The sequence below is a fragment of the Protomyctophum bolini genome (assembly GCF_963924005.1).
Source record: "Protomyctophum bolini genome assembly, chromosome: 1".
Classification (NCBI taxonomy): domain Eukaryota; kingdom Metazoa; phylum Chordata; class Actinopteri; order Myctophiformes; family Myctophidae; genus Protomyctophum; species Protomyctophum bolini.
The window spans coordinates 42,404,611-42,428,329 of NC_137862.1; the positions used below are offsets into that span (position 1 = coordinate 42,404,611).

General features: G+C 42.3%; 1 protein-coding gene and 1 pseudogene across 2 annotated transcripts; one reads left to right on the top strand and one right to left on the bottom strand.

Moving 5' to 3' along the window:
• Positions 1–3,292: 3,292 nt before the first annotated feature.
• On the bottom strand, positions 3,293–4,309 carry LOC308320373 (DEP domain-containing protein 7-like; annotated as a pseudogene). The gene has a single exon. The product of its transcript is annotated as a DEP domain-containing protein 7-like (transcript).
• Positions 4,310–10,801: 6,492 nt separating this feature from the next.
• On the top strand, positions 10,802–15,509 carry LOC308331138 (protein phosphatase 1 regulatory subunit 3E). The gene has a single exon (XM_080786330.1). The coding sequence runs from the start codon at positions 11,139–11,141 to the stop codon at positions 12,063–12,065; it is 927 nt and encodes a 308-aa protein (XP_080642456.1). The 5' UTR covers positions 10,802–11,138; the 3' UTR covers positions 12,066–15,509.
• The last annotated feature ends 8,210 nt before the right edge of the window (positions 15,510–23,719 follow it).

The window sequence follows — 23,719 nt, forward strand, 5'->3', positions numbered from 1 at the left end:
AAACTTGTGTTTTCATGTGTTCAGTTGAGGTGCTGGCTCAGTCTATCTCTCTCTGTTTTTCATCACAAATGCCCCCATTTAAACACTTTTTGGAATGAATTGGAATGTCAAATGCGAGCCCGGCCTGATCATCCAAAGTAAACGTGCGACTTTTTTTCTTATTCTCTTGTGGCTGAATGGAAGCAACTTGCAGCAGCAATGCTCCAATTAATCCAAATAGTGAAAAGCAATCACAGAATAGTGTTATAGTGGCAAAGGGGAAAATGCCATAATAATGTCTGTGCTTGGCTTCCTTTTAACCACAGGAACATTAATGAGGTCAGACACTGATGTTGGGCGATTAAGCCTGGCTCACATTGCCGTTCCAATTCCTGCCAAAGGTGCTCGAAGGGGTTACGTTCAGGAAGGACTGCAGACAAGCAAGGTTCTTTCTCACCAATGTTAACAAACCCTTTCTGTATTGGGGAACGGCCCACGGGATTGTCATTCTCAAAGAGCCTTCTGCAAACTCATCACAAAATTGGAAGCACAAAAATGTCATTGTAGCTGTAGCCTTAAGTTATGGTTTCCGTTAACTGGAACAAAGGGAACTAATTGGAAATGTAAGTAAGGAAATTGCTAAGCTCAATTCTCCCCTTGTCACACCAGTTATTGATATGTGATTGTGAACTGTGGTCTCGTGTAATCAACGTACTGTCTTTGGCCCCTATAGTTAAGCAAAGACAGTTAGTAGACTAGACTGTCGCCGTACGGTCTGACTTATTTATTAGCTGGCTGTAAGTGTATACAGTATCGGCGCTCTGTGTTAAAGTGATACAATAATGCTGTACAGAAACCAAGAGCATTAGCCTCTCTTCTGCCTGTGAGTGAAATGTGACTATGTTCACCACCTAATTAACCACCTGACATATTATACAGTAACTAGTTGAAGTTCCTCTATCGTAATTGCCTGGATTTGAGCTTTTACCAATGGGACGTGCTTTGTTTCCTTCTGTCTCTTGTACAAGCTACTGTTCAAAGTAACCTAGTGCTTTGGTCATGTATGTGGTTTTCGTATGGGAGCTTCAGACCATTGCAATTCTTCTGTGCTCCGCCGTACGAGGGCGGTGCATGCCAAAAACAGCAGATCAGCAAGCTCTTAAATAGATGCTAGCTGTTTGTCATGCAACACTGTCGGGTATAAATTGAGCTTAAACAGTTCTGTCTAGTTGCAAATCTGATCTAGGCTTTACACCCATGTTACAGAGTTACCTCATTTGCACAGTCACCCCAGTCACACTGTTTTCTAGGGACAATGTAGGCCTTGAGTATTTCTTAATTTTGTTATGTTGGTGCCTTAAACCTAGTATTATACTATATAGTATAGTATTATACTATATATATATATATATATAATTTGTTGTAGACAATTTGCTGCTGATGGTTAAAATGTATGTTGAATAATGTACAAAATGTTTTTTTTGCATGTTTAATCACATTTTTCTTGCATGAAATCTTAGAATGCCTTCAGTAATTTGTGTTTGAAAAGCATTCTTCTGTCCAGTCATGTCAATGCAGTATTGTGTTATTTTATAGGCATTTGTTTAATGGCTATTTTAGGAGGGTGGGTTCACCCTCTTTCAGTTTCTAGATGTTCCCTTGAAACTTGATGAATGTACAAGATACTGTGCCCTGATGTTACATGGCCATGTTTTTGCACTGCATCCAAACCATTCTACACTGTTATATAGAATGTTTATGTTCTACTGTTAAAGCTTCTCTAGTGGAAATATTTTTATTTATAAAAATAATAATTTATACGTTTATTTAACAGGGACAATACAAAAAACAATGTATCAAGTTGTAAAAACATGAAACCGTTGCAATGTATATGGGTTTGTAGCCAAGGCTAATTTGCAACCCCAGTCCCTGGTTAGGCCTTTCTAAAGTTCTATACCTCCAACTTGTTGTTACTACAACAATGTGTTAATTAGATAGATATACACATCTATATCCATAATGGTGCTGTCAGAGATGGTATTTCCCTGCTCATCTCTTCACCTCCCCATTCTCATGCTTCATTATTCTGTCTTTTTTGAGAATTAAATCATTTTCTCCATCACTTGACATCTGTTCTCCATCAGAATCAATTTCGTGTTCTTTTCTTCGGAGGCCACCGAGCTCCGTGTCCAGTTCCTCCACTCGCCTCAGGCCCTCCTGCTTTATCCGGCTCATGGCTTCCTCGTGGCGCAGGCGACTCTCTGCGAGTTGGGATGTTCTCTCGTCCACTTCCTGCTCGGTTCTCCTCAGATTGTCCCTCAGTCTGGTCAGCTCCGTCCCCTGCTGGCTCACCTTACCAAGGGACTCCTCGAGGGCCTCGCTGGTCTCTTTCATCTTGACCGCCATGTCGCCCAGCGCCTCCTGTGAACATCTCAGCTCCACCTCGCAACTGTTCAGTCTCTCCTCGGTCTCTCTGAGTGTCCTGGGAGGCCCCAAGCTTTTGCTGACAGCTCGCCGACTCCTCCTCTTTCTGCCGCACGACACTAGTATGAGGTGTTGCAGTTCCACTTCTCTCTCTAGTTCACATAGTTTCTCCTGCTGGACTTTTGTTGCGGTTTCATCTGGCTCTTCCCTCTCATTACACTTCAGCCGAAGGTCCTGTATCTCATCGTTGGCTATGTCCAGGTATCCCTGCAGAGCTCTTACTTCTGCCCTCAGTTCCTCCATCAGTGCATGCAGTCTATCCATCTCATTCTCCAGCTCTTCATTCCTTTAATTCGTTGCTTGATGGAGGTCCTCCAGATCACTCTTTCGGTCCCTGAGAGTTGTGAGGGCAGTTCTAGTGGTCTGCAGGTCCGTTTCCAGTGCCTGCAGCTGCCCTTCTGTGGTGTTGTGCAGGTCATTTAACTCCTTGTTTTTAGCATCCAAATTGTTTCTGGCCTCCATCAGTTCCATCATCAGAGAGTTGATCTGTTTCCTTGTGTCAGCAGACGCCTTGTTCTTCAAGAACTTGTTGGCTTTATTGACCTCAGCCAGTTGTCTCTCCAAGGTGGCCATATTAGCAGATTTAATTCTAAATTATTGTTCATTAACTTGGAATTGATAGGCTGCACACAAAAACAATGTACATATCTACATAGGTTGTCGGTAAAGTTCTTTAATGTGCATGCAGATACAGAACGCAATTGTCGTTTTGTCTTGGAGTAGCCTTTGTTTTGTTTTTTTAACATTTAAAAAGCCTTTAATATTTTGACAGGGCTATCACATATTAAAACAGACAGGACACATACTTTCAAACTGGTGTTCCTACTAAAACATTTACAATACATCAAGAGCAGAATCACCAAAGTAGTCATTAAATATCACTGGGTGGGCTTGGTGAAATTGACCCAGTAGGCGCTTTCTCTCCTTGGCCGATATTTTAGGGTCCAGGTGGATGTTCTTCAACAAATCGCACAGATGCTGGTTTGTGTTGCTCCTGGTAGTGTGACGTCAGGATAGATGCTGCTAGGGTCCTGCTGGCAGAATGTAGAGCCCGTTACATCTGGTTGAGTCCCATTCGAGATTCTGTCCAAAATATCGCTGACCTTCTTGTGTAGAGCCCCAGGTATCTTGAAGATTTCCTTTCTGTTGTCAATCATGAAGAGTACCATCAGTTGATCCCTTTCCATGGAGAGCTTCTTGCTGTGGAGAAAAGCCCTGCTGAAGGATCTCACCAATGCCTGTCTGTTCTCCATCTCTTTGTCCAGTTTTATCGCCCCAGGGTTAGCTGCAAGAGCCAGGAAAGTCAGAAGCTTGTGCAGCTCCTCTCTACAGCTAGGCAGGGCCTCAAGTGCCTTGTCCAGCTTTGCATTCACCAGCAGGTCAATGATGGCGGTGTAGACGTCACTCATGTGATTGGGCAGCAGGGCAGGCTGTAGTGATTGACCAAGGCCTCATAAATCAGCAGCTTACTCTGGGCCATGGGATCCAGACATAACCTAACCAGGCCTGCAGTAGTGTAGCCAGGACTGTGACGGTCATGATCATGAGCGGAGCATCTGGGCAGCTCCCTGCTGAGCTCCACCACTGGCTGATCAGGGAGGCTGTCCAGACAGTCCAGTGCTGCACAGAACCACTCATCCTCCTCTGAGTCTCTAAGCGCCTTGAGGACCTGTCTGTCCAGGTGACTGCTGCTGCTGTAGACGAGGTCTGGTTTGTCATGAGCCCGCTGACGACATGGAGAAGGTGAGGGGTTCTGGTTGCACTGAAGCAATCCATCCAGCATGGGGAGTTCTACCACTGTTAACAGCCTGACCATGGTCTGTTCCTGCCACAGTTCATCCACAAATGATTAAGTATGTTTCTGTTGCCTAAATGTGTAGTTAAAGGTTGCCTTGTTTTAGTTGCCGAAGCTATACAGTTACAAGACATACTCTTAATAAAGTGCTAATGAAATATTTGTCTCTGTCAATTGAAGCATATCTACTATATACGTGTTACAGTTAAAGGACCGCTTCACCATTCTTCATAATTATACTATGTCCTCACTAATAATCATGATACAATGGCACCATTTCTTTCCTACTCTGTCCGTGTCTCATAGGAGGACTGGGCAGTTCAGAAACCCGTCCACCAGTGACATCATCGATGGGGAATCCAAGCTAATTGAAACTGCCCGCTTTCTAGTCCTGAAAAGTTGCAATACGGAAATGGAAGCCATCGTTATCACGATAAGAAAAATCTATCTTTTTTTGTTGAAAAGAATATTGTTTAAAAATAAAATCTGCCTAACGATGATGTCACTGGTGTGGTGGATGGGTTTCTGAACTGCCCACAGCCCTCCTATGAGACACAGATTGAGTAGAAAATAAATTGTGCCATTTTATTGATTATTACTGAGGACCTATTACATGAAGATAGGTTGAAAAGTGGTGAAGTGGTCCTTTAATCAATTTACAGTACAGAACGCTGAAATCTGGGTTGTATCAAAGTGTCCAGATATAGCAACAACGCTACACAGTGACTTTACTTTTTATTTTATTTTGCATGTCATTGCGCACAAATGCATGCTGCACCTTCAGGTAAATCCAACATTTGAATATAGTGGCTGCTGTTAGAAGTTCAATGCCACAAAGTAGTGATATGATAAGCATCCCAGAGGTAGAGTAATGGAGCAGGAGTTCACATTCATCCTACTAATCCATACAAACAGGCACGTGCACACATAGACATCAAAGGGGGCTTCCGTCCCTGCCCTTTTACCTGTCTGTAAAACAACTGCCCTCTCCATACCACGAATGCAGCATTTACTATGGTGGAAGAAATGCGAATGCCACTCCTTTAATGCCATGCCGGAACGCAGCATTCAGGAGAATTACTTTTTCCCCCCGAAGTCTCCTGAAGTTGAACACAGTATTTTGCATTGAACAAATTTGTTTAGAAATCCATGTCGTGCACCGCATCTCCACTAGCTAAAGAGTGCTGGGCTGCGCCCCGAAAATAGCTGATCTACAAGCTCAGAACGCGTCGCAGCGTGACACGTTCTGAGATATTTTGTAATATAATATATATAATATATATAGTGCCCTCTTACGCTTACGGGATTTCAGCCCCTGCCTCTCTAACACTCTGCACGTCCCTGCATACAAACAAAGTAATTGACTGGCCCCGAGTAAAACATGAAATGTTTGAAGATTCTGCATTCATATGTCGTCAATATCCATAGTCTACTGCACGGGTATTTTATAGAAACCACTCAAACCAGTGTCTGGATGGCAAAGAATCGGCAGGAATAATCTAATTGTCCTTGCTCCTCAAGAAAGATCTCCCAGATTGTGAACTGCATACTCTGCTTATCCTGGCAGTTACAATTGTGTGAATGTGACTAGATGTGATTTTCTTTTCTTTTTTGACCTAACCGATTGGCAGTGGTTCACGTTTACAGTCTACTTAGCACAGGGATTGTGCCGGGAGGAGGACAACCACACATTGTTGTTTGTGTGGTGAGTGTTTAAAGTGCAAGCCACATAGCTCTGCTTTTAGTTGGATGGCAGCTGTAGTTGCTGGGCAACGAGAACAGCTTGAGAAACATTTGTGGGAAACTGTCAGCACAATTGTAGTATGTACACAGTGTTGGCATAGCTCTGAGTGTACACGTGAACTCTGTGTGTACACGTCGGTGGTGGAAAAAAAGGTACTGGCATGTTTTTACTTGAGTAAAAGCATCAATACTGTTACCCTTTTACTTGAGTAAAAGTACAAAAGTATTCATATAGAAATGTACTAAAAGTACCAAAAGTAGAATGTACTCATTATGCAGAATGTCCCACCAAATATATCGGGCTGAAGTGGTTAGTGTATGTTAATAATCAAAATATATAAAGTGACTAGTAACTAAAGTTTTCAAGTGTGTGTGTGTGTGTGTGTGTGTGTGTGTGTGTGTGTGTGTGTGTGTGTGTGTGCGAGCCTGTCCAAGCAGGAGGGCTTAACAAGGCTTGCACAAAATGGGGTGCTCAACATTCTTTTTCATACAGCGTTTTCCAACCAACATTTGAAAGGTGTTGCAAGTGTGCTACATTTCCAAGTCACACTAAATCACTTTTCTTTGTGAGCACCGTGTTCTGACTTATGGGTTGCACACACCAAGAACTGCTTTAGTTTTTATTCTTGCAAAGTGAATAATAGACGTTTCGGCTATCCAGCCTTCATCAGTGTCACACTGATAAAGGCTGGATAGCTGAAACTATTATTCACTATTCAAGAATAAAAAGTAAACTAAAGCAGTTTTTGGTGTTTGTTATTTCTATTGCAAGTCACAAAACAAATAGTCACCTGGACAGATCCTTTTTAATGTATGAGTTGAATGCCGAGTCATACTAGATTAAAAAATGAACGAATGCATCTTGTAAGCACAAACAAATTCAATTTCACAATTCTTTTTTTCCCCCTTAATCTTCTGAGCCTTGACCTGAGCTTTATTTCTTCTTACATAAATATAATCTTACAAGAATATATATTTTTTTAATTGGAGATGTCCTGATACTGTATCGGTATCGGAAAAGTATCGATATCGACCCTTATTTGTCATATCGGGTCATATCGTCATCGGTGAATCTAACCACCGATCCGACACAGGGGTAAGGGGTTGACACTATGGCAGATAATAAAATGTTGCATGTGAGTTTGCTTTCGAGTTGTGCAAACTGCAAGTGCACATTTGAGTGATGAGTCTGCTATAAACACAACACAAGATCACAACACTGGTATGGTATCGGTATTCGGTATCGGCTAACACAGAAATTGTGGTATCGGGATTCGGGACATCCCTATTTCTAATTGTGCACTCATACAGAGTGAGGATTCACAGCAAGACGAACTGTTCACAATAGTCTGTGCGCTGACGCCCTCATAGGCACCTTGGTGCCCAACAGTATAGGCAGCTGTGGTGTCCCTGCTGTTTGTTTGGCTGGCCTGCTGTTGCTCCGTGGGGCCTGCCTGAGATGCCTGCCTGTAAAATATGTGTTGCGGGGGGCAGGGTCGGCCATGGAGGTGAGGGACACCTCATACCTCTCGGGGACACAGATACTGAAAGTGGATAGCAGGTGGTGATTCTGCTGACATGGGCAACAGTTTGAGTTGAACGCTGCACTGTAGGTGTCGTCTACTCTCGTTACCTGACCTCTTTCGTCACCTGTTGTTGCCTCCCTGAAAGTGGCGATGTTGTCCGCATTCGATTCTAAGGTCTCTCCGCTGGTCCTGCTTATATGTTCCGATCCAGGCTCACCGTGGCCGATCTGACCGGCGATCTCCTGGGGTCTGAGCTGGGGTGGATGGACCGGAGGTAAGACGGTAAAGCTGTTTATGGAAAGCAGTATGTTACTCGGCCTGGCCCTTAGAAGGCGGTACTTTGAAGGAAGTTGGTGTGGCTGCAGGAGAGATTCCCCGAGCTTCCTTTCCGCTACCGTACTTTCGCCACCGAGTAAGAGGTGATGAGTGGCTTTCTGCAGGTCGTTCAGGACAAGGCACTCTGGGGTCTGCTTGGCCTGCTGGGCCGCTGATACACTGGTGTGACTGTAGGAGGTGCTCAGGAGCCGTGATGACGGGGTGGTGGTGGTGGTGGTGGTGGTGGTGGTGGTGGTGGTGGTGTTGTGGAGGCCAGTGTCATGATGGGGTTGAGTATGTGGCTCCACAGCACAGTGGGACTCTGGAGTGACGGCCGAGCTCTCTAAGTCAGGGAGTCTCATGTCAACGCACAAAAGGCAGTGTGGTGGGTCTGGCTCGCCATTCCTGGGCTTCTTATTCCCTTTCCTCTGAGGCTGGAGCATACAGGCTGCTGCCGGAGACATGCCCCAGCCCTGGACCTGTATGTCGTTTCCAAACCAGGAATACAATATTTTATATGCGCTCAAGAGCACTGAATATATTTCAAAAACAGTGGTGGAAATTAAAAGTACTCAAATTGAAATTCTTTACTTAAAGTAAAAGTATCAATACGGCAATATAGATGCACTCTGTCACAAGTAAAAGTCCTGAATTCAAAATGTACAAAAGTATTGTCATTGGTGTACTTAAAATTCCAAAAGTAAAAGTACGCATTGTGCAGAATGACGAACGAATAAAGAAAAAACATAAAACAACATAAAAATCAAAGCAATATTATTTAGTCTTAGTTTTAATCATCATGGCTTAGTTTTCATTTAGTTCCTATTTAGTATTCCTGTGAAAAAAGGTAGTCGCCTAACATTTTTCGCCATAGTTTTAGTCGACGAAATCAACACTGGTTACTTGGATGTGAGTGTGACTTACAGCCTCTTCCCAGCCAGAGGGACAGTGATACGTGCTGCGCTCCTCCTGCTCTTTCCAGAAGTTGTCCTCGCTGATATCTATAAGTCCATCGACGTTGTCCCGGTCTGCCACCATGCCTGGCTGCTCCCAGTACTCCAGTGGCTCATCCACACAGTCTTCCTCAGTGGTCTGGTCACATTCTCTTATGTTTGCCATCATGTGAGAATTATTAAGGCTTAATTTGGGGGTGAAAACTACACAGAGAAATCAAAATAAGAATTATATCTATAGATCACCACTAATACTGATAATTCTAATCCCTGAAACATGTGACGCGTTTTTTAAAACCTAAACGCCAGTGTGTAATAATGAAACCATGTGCAACCCAGATTCGGGACTAAATTAATTTTACTCTTATATGCCACCAAAATGTGGAGCGCCCTACCAACAGTCATTAAGACATGCGAATCCCTTGACTCCTTCAAAACTGCTCTCAAAGGGCACCTACGGACTGAATCGCCTACCCACCCCCTTTCCCCCTCACTGTATATGTTTTTTTCCCTCCTCTATGATGATTTCCTGTTTTTAGCTAGAAGAGTATATTTGTAAGTCTCTAATTGTTATGATGAATTCAACATGGTGGGCCCTATTGTAAACCAGTGTAATACTTTATGGTGTCGTCCACAGTTAACAGCTTTTGTATTGAGTTGTAGGCTACTTGAAATATACTGTAATTCTGCAAACGGTTAATGAATCAATCAATCAAAATGCCAAATGTTTATGGATATAAAATAGCCTACACTGGTATACACAAGTCACCTCAGACACCTCACAGAACACCATAGTGTTCTAATTCTAAACACATATATAAATGTGTTTAAAAAGTGTTACCGGGGTAATGTTCTTCTGTTAATAATCTAAACACTGACACGTTACAAATAAGTGTTTAGAACCTAAATGCTTCATGGATTTAGTGTAGTTTATTAGTTTCCGTTCCAGTTTATTTTTTCTTGGACGATTGCAAACTGCATGAGACTGTGCTGCTGAAGTAATCCATAATAAAATCGTATTAGTCTATTGTAGGCCTATAATTAAGATCCAGTTCGTCCACTTTGAAAAGTTCACTCACCAAAACGCAGTTTGAGTTCGAAGTGCATTCGCACACGCATTGGTGCGTGTCAGCAGCAGGTTGCAGGAGATGGTGCACTACTCCAATAAATAAAATATTGCAATATCCGCGATTCCGGTCTAAAAGAGAGAACGGCATTCAATTATTAATACATTGTGTGTTCCAGATTATCCACCGTACAACAACGTTTGGTGCTCGTCATCAGGAGCAGCAAACCTTAACAAGAAGTGAGACAGACAGACACGGAAATGCATTTAATAGAGTGCTGCTCAGTGGGAACGCCGTGCGTCACCATGGCAACCCCTAGAGGCCACACTAGACGTGATGTGACGTAGTGGAAAGGGGGAGGGGTGAGATGCACAGCACTGGTGGTGCACCCACTTAAACTGTTTACTGTACCCCACTTCAATCTATATAGTAGCCTACTATAGAAGTAGGATGGTATCGGCCTAGGCCTAGCCCTGAAAGTCATGTTTCAGGGCTAGTTGTGCGTATATATATTTGACTATCTATGCGATAATAAATATTACCCGACGCATAATAGTGTCAATTTACGTCAAATGATATATTTGCATGATAACAAATGATGTATTTGCATAATAACATTAACAAATGATATATGTGCATGCATACAAAACAATGTCTGCATATAGTAATACATATAAAGGGAAGATGCACGTTCAGCGTTCTTATCGCTTTAATCAAAGAGGAAGCGGCATGTTTGCTTAGTGGCGCAGCTAGCAGATTGGTACGTCGTGTTCCCAGCAGCAAGCATCCCACTGAGACACACACATGCACACCCCTTCATCATCATCAGCAGCAGCAAGAGCATCATATATCAAGCTCTGCCCACTCCGCATACATGATATAAGTAAAGGACACTGCAAAAAAAAAAAGGCACGTTGCTGGAAACGAGCAGAGCGCGCGTGGAAGGAAGGAAGGAAACCCCCAGTGTTGCAAACTAAATAATTAAATTGCATGGTTTCAACGGATAGGATTTATAGCCGCCGCCGCTACTGCTGCTGTCGTCGCATGCATGGGTAGAATTTGAAAATGTAGTGGGGGTGCATCTGCAGCAGCTTGGCTTATTGGTTCAGGGCTGCACCGTGTCACCGCGCCTATCCTATCCGCGCGTCGGACGCACTACGCAGACAGACACCTGACGGCTGACGGGCTTCGTCTCTTCTCGCAAGCGGTCCTTTTTTCCTCCTCCTCAGCACCACTTTCGGTTCTGCACAGAGAGGAGAACAAACTGTCCCGCTTTATGGAAACGGAGACCGTGGTGATCATGCTGCCTCCAAAGAACTGTCTCCCCAGGAACTACAGCTGCATAGCCGGACTGTTCGGGAGCCTGGCGGCCGCGAACACGAGGCTCGAAGACGGGGACGACTTTGACCTGATGAACGGGACGTGCGAGCCCGTTGAGTGCCCCGTGGTGGACGAGAGGCCGCGGGGCAGGGAGATCTTTCTCAAGCCCCCTCCTTCCTCAAGTCCCAATCTGCGCCGGAGGTGTAAGTCTCTCCCGACGCCCTTAGCGAGGGCGAGCCTGCAGATATCCCCGCGCAGCCGGAGCCCCACCAGTCAGAAGAAGGTCCGGTTCGCGGACTCCCTGGGCCTGGAGCTCATCTCGGTGAAGCACTTTGACGACACGGACATGCCGGAGGTGCCGGAGATACTGGCGAAGGTGACGGTCCCCAAGGGGCCGCTCCATCTCCACCGCATCGACACCAAGTTCCCCCGCGGCGCAGACAAGGCCGTGTTCATGGAGCTGCAGTTCACGAACCCAGGCACGGTGCCCGGCTTCGAGCACAAGGTGAGAGAGGTGAAGGTGGTGCTGGAGACCGTCGAGGCGGACGAGTCCAGTCTCTCTGGCATCGTGCGCGTGTTAAACATTGCATTTGAGAAGAGCGTGCACCTGAGGTACTCCATCAACAACTGGATAACGTTCATGGACAGCCTGGCGTCCTACGTGCCGGACTCGAGCGACGGCGCCACCGATAAGTTCTGTTTCAAGATCGTCACGCCGACATTCCTGGAGAACGGAGGCACGTTGCAGTTTGCCATTAAGTACTGTGTCGGGGGGGAAGAATACTGGGACAATAACAATGGAATCAACTACAAAGTGCGGCGTCACAGGCTGAAGATGTCCCCACCGCGTGAATGGGAGAACGGCTGGATCCACTTCATCTAAAAACCGGAGCTGAGGTGTCTAAAAGTGTCTTGGCCTCTAATGTTGTGCGTAATAGCCGTGCGGACGGTTATATGGGGCACCTTAATGAAGAGAAGATCATAGCCAGTTGTTAGTGAGTTTACTGCCGTTGTCAGTCACTCTCAGCTGTCATTTTGTGACATTGTTTGAAATTAATATACCCTTGGCTCTATAGTCATAATGTGCTCGACAGATTTGACAGGTTTGAGATGAGCCTTGAATGATAGGTGCCCGGTGGTTCAGGCCTGCCTGCGAAGTTGTTTGATATTTTTTTGTTATCATCAGGGTGCTGTCCAGTTCAGCACCCCCTGATAAGGGCACGTCCACACGTTATATAACGATGAAACAGCGAAACACGTGCCACGGCAAAACGTGCCCGCCATCATGACATGTATGGCCACTTTACGCATCACTTTTCCTTTCACAGTCGCAGGAAAATGTGTCTAGATTGGTCTAGCTAAATAAACACCAATCGACAGGTTTTACTCAATGAGGTTTTATTGATCGCTATTTTTTTTTTTAAAGACTGGCTCAAACAGTTTAAAAAGTGCATACGTTGTTTTTAAAGCAGCGTTGACTCACGTATAGCTACCCCAAATGAACCAGACCGGCATTATGTTTCATATTCTCCAGAATAACAGTTTTGGTGTCAGGAACCTTGCCATTATCTTAATAAGTGTGGCAGTTATTTTTTTTAAAGAGAATTAATGCTATTGTTCCCCACTGTCATTTAATTCCAAATGCCTTATACAAGCCATGGGGAGTTGCATCCAGTGCATCGGATATCTTACAATGCCTTCCTTCCATCAAAAGCTTCTATATCACCTTTATTATCAGATCACATAATAAGCATTATACTGTACATACAGTATGTTTGATTTGAGCACTGGAAAATAAGAAGCAAGTGGCTGGAGTGGACCAACCAGTGGCAGATTCATGCCTTCCCCCTGGCTTGCACAAACACAAAAGGTACAGAATGTTCAGTCAGGGTACAGGATGTTCAGTCCGAATTTATAGTGTTTTCTCTCCAGAACAATTTGTAACATATATTAATAGAAAACGGTATAATATACCGTTTTCACCAAATCATGATGAAGACTAGCCATTGCAAATGATGCACTATTGCTGCACTTGCCACCATTCCCATTCTCTACTGTAAATAGGCAGGCTACACAGAACATTTTGTTCTGAATGGATAAACCCCTTGAAAATGATTGTTGTTACAATAATGGACATGCTTGCAAGGGTACGTTTTACCTCAGACCTCTTGTGGACCTCACAATATTCCAAATGCAGGTTTTATTTTAATTCACCTTCAGGTTGAAACAAACATTATTATTTACTGAAAGATCTTTTTTCTATGAATACAAATATAAATGCGGGTCATTTTCCAAACTCAACACATAATTTCCTTATTGTACTGTCTTTGTGAATATGTTTTCAGAGAAAGGCATGTCTATCTGGTAGTGATGATGACTGCTGCTAAGAGGGTCAAAGTCATAATAACTGGTTTTGGATGTACAATACCAAACGATATTGCTTCAGCTGTACTGTACTAATATTTTTTTGCAACAATTGTCCCCCTTGACTCAATGGAATATTGGTATAGGTTGAGATATAGATATGAATATTCTTTAATCATCTACTGACCATACATTTTGTTGTTTTGTTTTTAAAACTGGGCTGTGCCTTCAACAAAAATATATTCTGTAATATATTACTTAAAAACTCAGCTCAGCTGGATGAAAAGCAGAGTTAAATTCTGTGTTCACGCCTCTGTTTACATCACTGTGGCGGTCGCAGTGGGACAGTCCACTTAAAGTCATTAAGACTTGTTATGGAAAAACATGGACTTTGACTGTTCCTGTAACCACTTATTTTTTTTGGGGAAAAGTCCTGAAGTCAGTCCATTAGAGATGGTCTCTGACTGTGCGGTACTGTTGCCAATATAGTTATTATTTCCATCATGATATTAAAACCTCTCTGTGAGGTGAGATCTCCACATGGAATTGAAGTTTGCCATGCACTGCTTTGCTTAGAGGAGACAACTTACTTCTGATACCAATTCTGAGTTCCAAACTTTATCAATTCATAGAGCACTAACGTAATTAATTCCTTTGAACAATTTTGATGTAGAACATTATAGGTTGATATTAGTATGCTAAAAAAGTGCAATTGTTCTACATACCATAGAAGCACATTTAAATCATAAAAATGATTTCTTACACGTGCCTCTTTATTTTGAGATATTAGTTCTGGAAGTGAGAATTCTTCCATATCAGTACCTGGTTTTAGACTGGTATGTGACCAATATGTGAAGCCAGTGTGGTAATGATGCCTCCCTAAATTACAATAGAGAGGATTCTACTCTACTTATAGGGAATTTATACCTATACACATTGTATTCCACATCAGAACTCACTGATATACTGTATTAATACTCACTGATGTGTGTAAATGCATTAACATTTCATATTGAATGTCTTGCCAGTGCAGTGCTATATAGGTTCTTTACATTTTGAAGCATTTCGGAAGCAGGATTGCAGAATCTTAAGGGTTAAGGCATGGCAGTTTGCTGTTGGATGATCATGTGCAGATGCCCAAAATATGACTCTTGTTACAATTGAATCTTAAAGCACACTTATTTCGAATTTATATGATATTAATATAAGTTATCTTTTGAACTTCAGTCACTTTAAAATTATCCTAGAAATGGCTAAATGTGTCACATTATAGAAACTATTGTGAATTTGACAATGAAGCCATGCCAAAATGTGAAATGCATCATGGGAATCCTAATCCACAGACCACACATTGAGAAACAGTGTGCTAGCTAATAGACACTTTGCAAAGGATGCACAAATCTGATTTATAGCAGGAACATATCTATATATGAGAGATCATGAGGCTCTAAAAAATTAAAAAATAAATTATTGACTGACAATAAAGTGACTTATGATTGTAGTTGGTGGGTGGTGAGCGATGTATTAAGATAGATGGACTAATCTTATGTATCCAATGTACTGTATAGTGAACTGTGAAGACAAAGAAAATCCCTGTGGATATGACGATACCTTCTCCTGACTGTGAATAGCTACTAGCTTTAATGTTCTATTTTATTTAGTATAGTTTCTCATACAGCTCTTCTCTCTCACTGTTTTAACAGTCAACACCAGATGATCAACGTTTTTAGCCATTGTCATTGAATAACGACTGCCTGGTATACTTTTATCCCTTCCTTTAAAATCCTATGCAAACCTTTTATTTTATGATTCCATACCTGTGACCACCTGTCTTTTTTTGTGTGTATATTGGAGTCTGACCTGTTCTTTTTTGCACTCAATCTTTTTGCTGTATGCATGCACTGCTGAAATACACTCCAAGTTTTATGTTGAGTTTGTAATGTAGCGTAGCCTACATTTTATGAAAAGAACGTCAATAAAGGCATTTGTGATGAAAATGAAATCCTCTCCATTGAAATGTTAGTAGACAATTGTGCCTACATGTGTGCCTGTGTCCGTGTGTGTATCCCAACCTGGCTTATTTTATTATAGACAAAATCTGTAGTGGTCCTTTTAGCTCTGACAGTATAGTCATTGTGGGACTTCCCTTTTAATGCTCTTTTCATGTTAATTCCTCTTACTTATCTGTCCATGTCAGTAGGCATGTGTAAAATGACTTTGTCTAACCACATTCTGGACAGCAACCCCTTTTGGTGTTTTAAGCAATCTGTTGTAGGCTACTTTATCTATTGAAAAACAGCTCATAGCGTGGCACCGAGTGCTGCGTTCCGAGCTTGTATATCTGCTATTTATTTTTAATCGTGAAAATGTGCCGCAAGCCCGCAAATCTTTGAATATATATTATTTCAGAGCAAACGATTTTAACTCAAATCTTTGCTTCTGGCAGGTCCCTGGAACAACATTGCCAGATGGGGGTCCGTGCAGGGCCAAATACAGATAATTCTGGGGGTCCTTGACATGACAAAGGTTGAGCACCAGCACCACTGACATAGAAACATAGGTTTTTCAGAAAACTGTTAAGATTTAGAAGACATTTGGCCTCTGGTCTATATGGGTTAACTGACAGTGTAGAAATGGACCTACAGGTCACTTTTTACACTCGACAATTGACCACTTAAATCCACATACTGTACTGTATGTGTACGTTGTTGACCGAGGTCGGTCTGGCTCCTATATTTAGCCTGCTCGTTCCCCCCCCTCTCCAACTTTGGTGAAGATACAGTAGCTGATCTACAAGCTTACTATGCTTCACAAAGTCACAATGCAATGCGTTGTTGAGCTTGTCGATCAGGAATTTCCATATAATTACATACCCATAGTATTAGTAGGGAAGCTGATTGATTGATTGATTGACAATTTTATTTCACACTATAGAATGGGTACATTTCAAACGAAAGTACAAGTCAATACAAAAACTGCTATGAAACCGAAAAGCACGTCATATTTCAGGCACATATGACGTACATTCTCCTTTCATTGTCAATGGCAAATGTTAGACGTGACGGGACAAAAAGCTGTATATAGGAGGGGCTAGCACCCCTCAAAAATAGCAGATTAATAATTACGACCGAAGGTCGCAGTTAACTATCTCTAACAGTTGATGTTCTGACATTCCTTATGTTGATCCATCCCCATCCATCCTTCCTCTTCGATGTCTCCCTTTTGACTTATACCTGTCCATTCAAATTTTAAACTCTAGACGGGCCTGCCCCAAAGTTATTAGTGCAGCCCCGCCCAGCAGCCGGCAAAAACTAGAGTTCTCAAAAGGCCACCTGTCCATTCAAACTCTGGACGGGTCTGCCCCAATGTTATTAGTGCAGCCGTGCCCGGCAGCCAGCGAAAAGAAAACTAGACTCTCAACAGCCCCGAAAATTAAGTCCCGGGCCCCCGGCCCAGGGCCCTCATCAAACCCTGTACACTCAAGAGAATGTCCCCGCTACCACCTTTAGATCTCCTCTGACATTCCATGTTGATCTCACCTCATCAAACCCTGTACACTCAAGACATGCTCCTTATATGGCCAGTACAGAATGAATACCAAGTTGATCTGACACCCCCCCCCCCCCCCCATGGCAAAGCACCAGCGCTCGCCCAGCAGTCTGCTGTCAACCAGGCGGTTGCGTGGTCGCTTCACGCCCTCAGGCGTCTTACTGGTAATTTATAAATATTTTAACAAATGTTCTCTTCTGGCGGACTCTGTCACAGAATCTTTTCAGATGGCCGAAGGCAAATACATGTTACCGGATTGATGTTGATTTCAACTCCTAAGTCTTTGTTTTATTGCTTTTAATCCATATCTTTTTCTTTTCCAAATAAAGTCCCCCCCCCCCTTAGCCCCCCCACCCCCAGATATTATTATTATTACCCTTATTTTTATTACCCTTATTAGTATTAGTATTAGTATTATTATTATTATTATTACTTGCGCAAGCAGAGAGAATCTGTTTGAGAAGCAGTGGTTCAATGCACACTGGACTGTGCTGTGTGTCTCATACTGTGGAGGGCTTCATTCACATATAGCACAGCACTGCAGTGCTCCATTAATGCAGACATGATGCCAGCCATGTGCTTGAATCGATATGCCTCCCTTTCGTGTGTGTGTGTGTGTGTGTGTGTGTGTGTGTGTGTGTGTGTGTGTGTGTGTGTGTGTGTGTGTGTGTGTGTGTGTGTGTGTGTGTGTGTGTGTGTGTGTGTGTGTGTGTGTGTGTGAGAGAGAGAGAGAGCATGCGCACTGGACACAGACGAATAGCGCCACAGCATAGGCCAAACCAGCCCATCCAGCTGATTAAAGGAATACACATTTGAGGATTTTACTGTGTATGATGAACTGAGGAAAGTGAAACGTTTGTACTTTGTTGAATTTTAGTTTAATTAATATGTGGATATAATTAATTGCTTTGTTCCAATAGGCACTGCAGCTTTATACAAACATTTATCTTTCCCTACTTTAGTTCCATGCATTTGTTAGTTTCCAAGATGCTGTTTGCTCGCTTTATTGCGGATTATAGTTTATCTTGGTATTGAGACAGTTTAAACTTCAAGAAACAAATTCTTACCAAGGAAACCAACATCAAATGTTTCTTCCTAAAATGTTGAAAACCATATTTAGCACACAAAAGTGGAAAAGTAGGCCACTTTTGCCTTGATTTGAACTATTGTTTTAAACATTTCATGGTGTGCATCCTGTGAAGGAATGTTATTTAGAATTTTCAAATTCAAATAAAATACAGATAAATTCAAGACACAGTACAAGACATCAAATTTTAACTTAACACTACATACTAGCCTATACAAGAGACATACACGCACACAAAAAACTAAACAAAAACAATGGACGAATGGATGGGATTGATGACCATTTTGCAGCAACCATACATGATACCTGCTCAATCATCTGTCTTTGGTGGGAAGGAAGGGCCCTTCCTTGTCTCATGAGAGCAACCAAATATTTCTAAACAGCCTTTTTTCTTTTTTCAACAACATTTATTGTCAAAATCTTTTGTATTTCCTGCACGACCTCCCTCCAAAATTCCTCCAATTTTTGACACGACCATAGACAGCGAACAATGTAGCCTGGCCCTATACCTCTATCTTCACCACATCTGGTGCATACGTCCGGAATATTATTATTAAGTTTCACTGGTTTGTGAACCATATATTTTTTTGAAAAATGGGCTATAAATCTAATTAAGTATCATATTTGTACGAAGCCCAAAGTGCAGTAAGAACATTTTTGGACACTGACTTATTCATTTGTCTCAAAGGTCAAATTACCTACATTGTACGGCATAATCTTTGAGTGCCACTGGCAGTGTGGCGTGCCTATAGTGCTCTGTGCCTGCGTAGATTGATTGGTCATGCCTGATGCCACACTTCCTTGTGTTGTTGATATTTGCTGTTTCAGTGTTTCCAGAATGTGGCAGATTCGTTTTTTCTTCACCCCAGAAACTTGTGTCTTTACCTGCTTAGTTTGATGTTTCTTTATTTACTGTGTGTTTAGAGAACAGACCAGCCTAGTAATGTTTGTACATAAACCACTGTCCAAGTATCCCAAACCAAGGGAAGCTGTGTATGGTAAGGGTATTTTTTCTTACTGCCTATGCTCTCAACACGTTGAACTCATAGATTGCCTATTTTTGTCTAAGAAATGTGGTGCAGATGCATGGAGAAAAAGAAGGAACCAAGTATCCAAGTATATAGACACCTGAAGGACCTGGGTCAACAAAGTACATATGGGTTTAAGAAGTTAAGGAAATGAAATGACTGATAATGTCATCTCAATCAAAGTGCACTGCAGTCTATACCAACCAGCATCTAGCTTTCTTGATTAATGCTTAAGCTTTCTTGTTATATGTTATATACATATTGAATTGTGATGGCAAAATGTTCTTGGCAGGCGTGCGTGTATACAGTATATGTATTTATCCTGTTTCCGTGAGTGGCATAAGCAAGGATGTCTTGTTTTACAACAAGATCTTCTGTAGTCTTGTATGTCCATCAATCAGCCTGTTTTAACACAATGACGGATTTACAGTCAAGTGCTGTCATCATAAAGCTGATGCTGTGTGTTGGCTCCCCGCCAGAGGTGGGGGTGGTGTGGAGGAGGAGGTGGGGGCTTAGCAGTCCTTAGTCATGCTTGCCTTGTGCTGGAGGGGACCCGACGCTAAATAATTCACTTAGTGTTGCTGCATAGTGTAAGTCGTCTGCATTTCTGTCATCGCACAATATGATTCTACGTGGCCCAGCCCAGCAGTCAGGATCAATTGTACGACACAAATCTTATTGTAGGATTATTCGAGCTTTACACAGAAAGCTAAAACAAGTGTATATGCTTCATTAAAGATACAAGAAAAAGGTAGGCCTATAATTATACCTCCGTAAGCCAGGGAGAGCCAGGAACGTATTATGTTGTGCCCTGTTTTACATGACTGTTTGCAGCTTGCCAAAGTGGCCATGATGACATGATGTGTTTACTCATGGCTGCATCTCTGTGTGTGCTATAGTTATTTACAAATAGATAAGCCATCAGCCAGATCTCTACCTGAGTGTGATTAGCTGGTTGTGCATGATGGCTCATAAAACTCAGTGATCTGTGTACATCATGCACGTGATGCGCCACTGCCACCACTGTGTCTGTTTTTATCCCCAACCAGATCTGATGGTAGTAATCAGACAGCTTTGTGCCATGCATGCTGTCATTGCTCATTGCCATGAGAACAATATTTAAAATTAATGATTTAAAAAACAATCCTTCTTGATTATTTGATTAACCTACAGTTCATGAGTGAGATTAGGTTGGTTATTGGTTGTAAATGTAGAAATATCTTATGCGATGAAGTCCTAACGATTGTTCGCATAAGATATTTCTACATTTATAACTAATAACCGGAGGTCTGGCACCATCAAAGCACACCCACACTATTAAGTAAGTAAATTTTATTTATAAAGCACCTTTCTTAACAAGGTTACAAAGTGCTGTACAATGAACACAATAAAATCAATCAAAGTTAAAACAGGACAGTGTAATGATACAAGGAAAAATAGAGTACAACAAGCATATAAGAACATAAATAACATCGGGAAAATGTTTCAGAAATAAAAACGTTTTCAACAAAATCTTAAAAATATTGACAGACTCAGCGTTTTTTAAAGTGCAAGGCAGGGCGTTCCATAAAGTAGGTGCAACTACTGCAAAAGCACGGTCACCCTTTGTCTTTCGCTTAGTCCCAGGAACCATTAGGAGGCCTTTGTCAGAGGATCGCAGGGATCTCACATTGACCTTGGTGGGCAGAAGATCACAAATGTAAGGTGGGGCCAGTCCATGTAGGGCTTTAAAAGTAGTTAAAAGGATTTAAAAATGTATTCTATTCTTGATGCCAATGGAGTGTGGCTAACACCGGGGTGATATGTGCTCGACGGTTGGTGTTGGTGAGAATTCTGGCTGCTGTGTTCTGTACAAGTTGAAGTTTGGATAATGAGGAGCTGCTTAGAGTGCAGGTATAGAGTCCTTTGCAATAGTCAAGGCGGGATGAAACAAATGCGTGCATAATCTTTTCTAGGTCAGTGGGAGTGAGAATAGATTTTATTTTAGAAATGTTGCGTAAATGATAAAAGCATGCCTGGGTAACTTGACATGGGACTCAAGGGTCATCCTACTGTCAAAGTACACCCAGGTTTTTGGCTGTCAATTTGACATTTGCTGCCAGTGGGCCAAAGGACTGTCGAAGGCAACTCCACTCGACCAGACATTAGGAAGCACAGACGACCCAACAGGAATGTTGTAATGGTCTGCACTGCTTATCACTCTTCCTGCAATCCAAGGTTGAATGTTTAATAATGTAGGCATTCTAGCCAAGTCAAATGTACATGAAGTGGTCTCATGTCTCCCGTTTGAATAATGCATGTGAGGCATTCAGTACGATACACGTATATCCCTCACTACTCAGCACTGCATGGCAGATTGGCTATACTGTACAAAGCTAGAGTTTCATGTCAGGGCAACTGGAACACGTACTGGACCTGAACAACTCACTTTGTTTCACTTTATTTGGAAAAATGTGCCACTCTAATCGATCATTTAGACGTTTTGCCTTATTACAAGCACGCCAGTGCCTGACAGCGCGTTGTGTGTTCGAGTCCCCTACATGTCTCTCCCCTTCTCTCTCTCCCTCTTTCCTGTCTATCTTCACTTGTATCTATCAACTAGAAAGGTCGCAATTTAAAAAACTTGCAGAGTGTGGTTGCCGCAGTGGCTTACTTACGGAAAAGGGCGTGTATGGGGAGATGCGTCATGACCCAAGGAATCCAGGGTAAAAATAATTTCGATTTTACGACCTACGGTTCAAGAGTTATGAGCCAAAAGGTAAAGTGGGATGTTATAGCGCCACCATGAGGCCGACCTAAAACAAAATATTTTTAATTAATTTTAGTGATAATTAGGAAATATTCCTCCAAGTTTTGTAACTATAGTGCTTACAGTCTCAGAGGGAAAAATACTTGAATGTGTTTTTTTGCATTTCCCCATTCATGTCAATGGGGAAATTTAATTCACTAATAAATTCATATCAAATAAAATATACAACATTTCTCTTCGCACAGTACAAGCGCTCGATTCCCGTCAATTTGACATATGGCTCAAGTGCGTACAGTCAAAACTTCTTGTTGTTGTAGGGCGCCAAACTTGTCTTACTCCAGTTTGGAATAATTATAATAAAGTGTTACAGATACAAGAGTCTGGTTGCCCCTTTAGGGCAACCACACTAACAAGAGGTGAAAGCTGAACTGGTAACTACTAGTAACTCAACTTGGTTGAGTTTCTGTGTCTTTGTACTGTCTTGGAAAGGGGTGAAGCTTGGGGGACCAGTGTTTGCTCAGTGTGTGAGTTGGCCGTTCCTCACAGTTCACACTGTTTGTGATAGAGCCACTACCGTATTTAGTTTAGGTTTATTTTTTGTTACAGGCTTGCATGCCATATTTGCCAAACTGTGGCATTCTTTACACAAATAAGATACACCAACACCAACTTCTTGGGGAAATAAAGAACCCCAATATATGTCTGTGTCCTGTGCCCTATTTGCCAGGTTACATATAAGGCTATTATGGGCCATTAGATTGTTTTATTACTGGAAGTATATCAGTTACCTTATCCCTCTTCGCTATACCAACATTTCATTGCATATTCCATAGGATAATGTTAATTAAAATGACTCCTATATCTCTAGACTTTCCATCTACATCCCTCTCCACAACTATTAATAGACTACCTCTGTGTGTGTGTGTGTGTGTGTGTGTGTGTGTGTGGGGGTGCACACAGCTGTGATGATCAACAGTGGATGATCCAATCACCTATGACTCTGACCAACGGACCAATGATGAATGGACTAGTTGAACAGGTGACCGGATCCAGTGGGCGTGGCTTTGGATTTAAATAGGAGCGGCCATGTTGTTTCCCAGCATGCAGTTTGGTTTGGGAGCCACTGAGCCAGGCTGCATGCTGTTGCTGTCTGGGAGCCATGCTGTTTGTTCCAAGGTAAGGAGCGTTTGTTTGAGAAACACGGTTTTATCATTGAACACTGTTGTATAAACATTAGAGGATTGAACACTGTTGTATAGACATTAGAGGATTTATAGGACTGTATATTGTGACACTAAATGGACAATGTCAGGAATATTTGTCCTTTTTCATACAAACAACACTGTCTGTGTTTGATGGCTGCCTCAAAGCTTTTCCAATGGGAGGAACATGGTTTGTCCAAAAACTTGTGTTTCTTTGCCCCCCTCCATCAAACACAAATTTTTGGTCAAACCATGTGACTTCCATTGGCAAAGCATTGAGGTGGCCATCAAACACATGCAGAGCACAGAACATGTGTTGTGTGAATGAGGCATTGGGCCTCTATCTCACAAAAAAAAACATTTGTTTTGTCTGTGTTTAATGGCCGACCCAATGCATTTCCAATGGGAGGCACATGGTTTGACCAAACATTTGTGTTTGATAGTAGTGTTCTGTCCCCCTCCCCTCCATGAAACACAAATGTTTGGTCAAACCATGTGCCTCCCATTGGCAAAGCATTGAAGTGGCCATCAAACACAGGCAGAGCACAGAACATACGT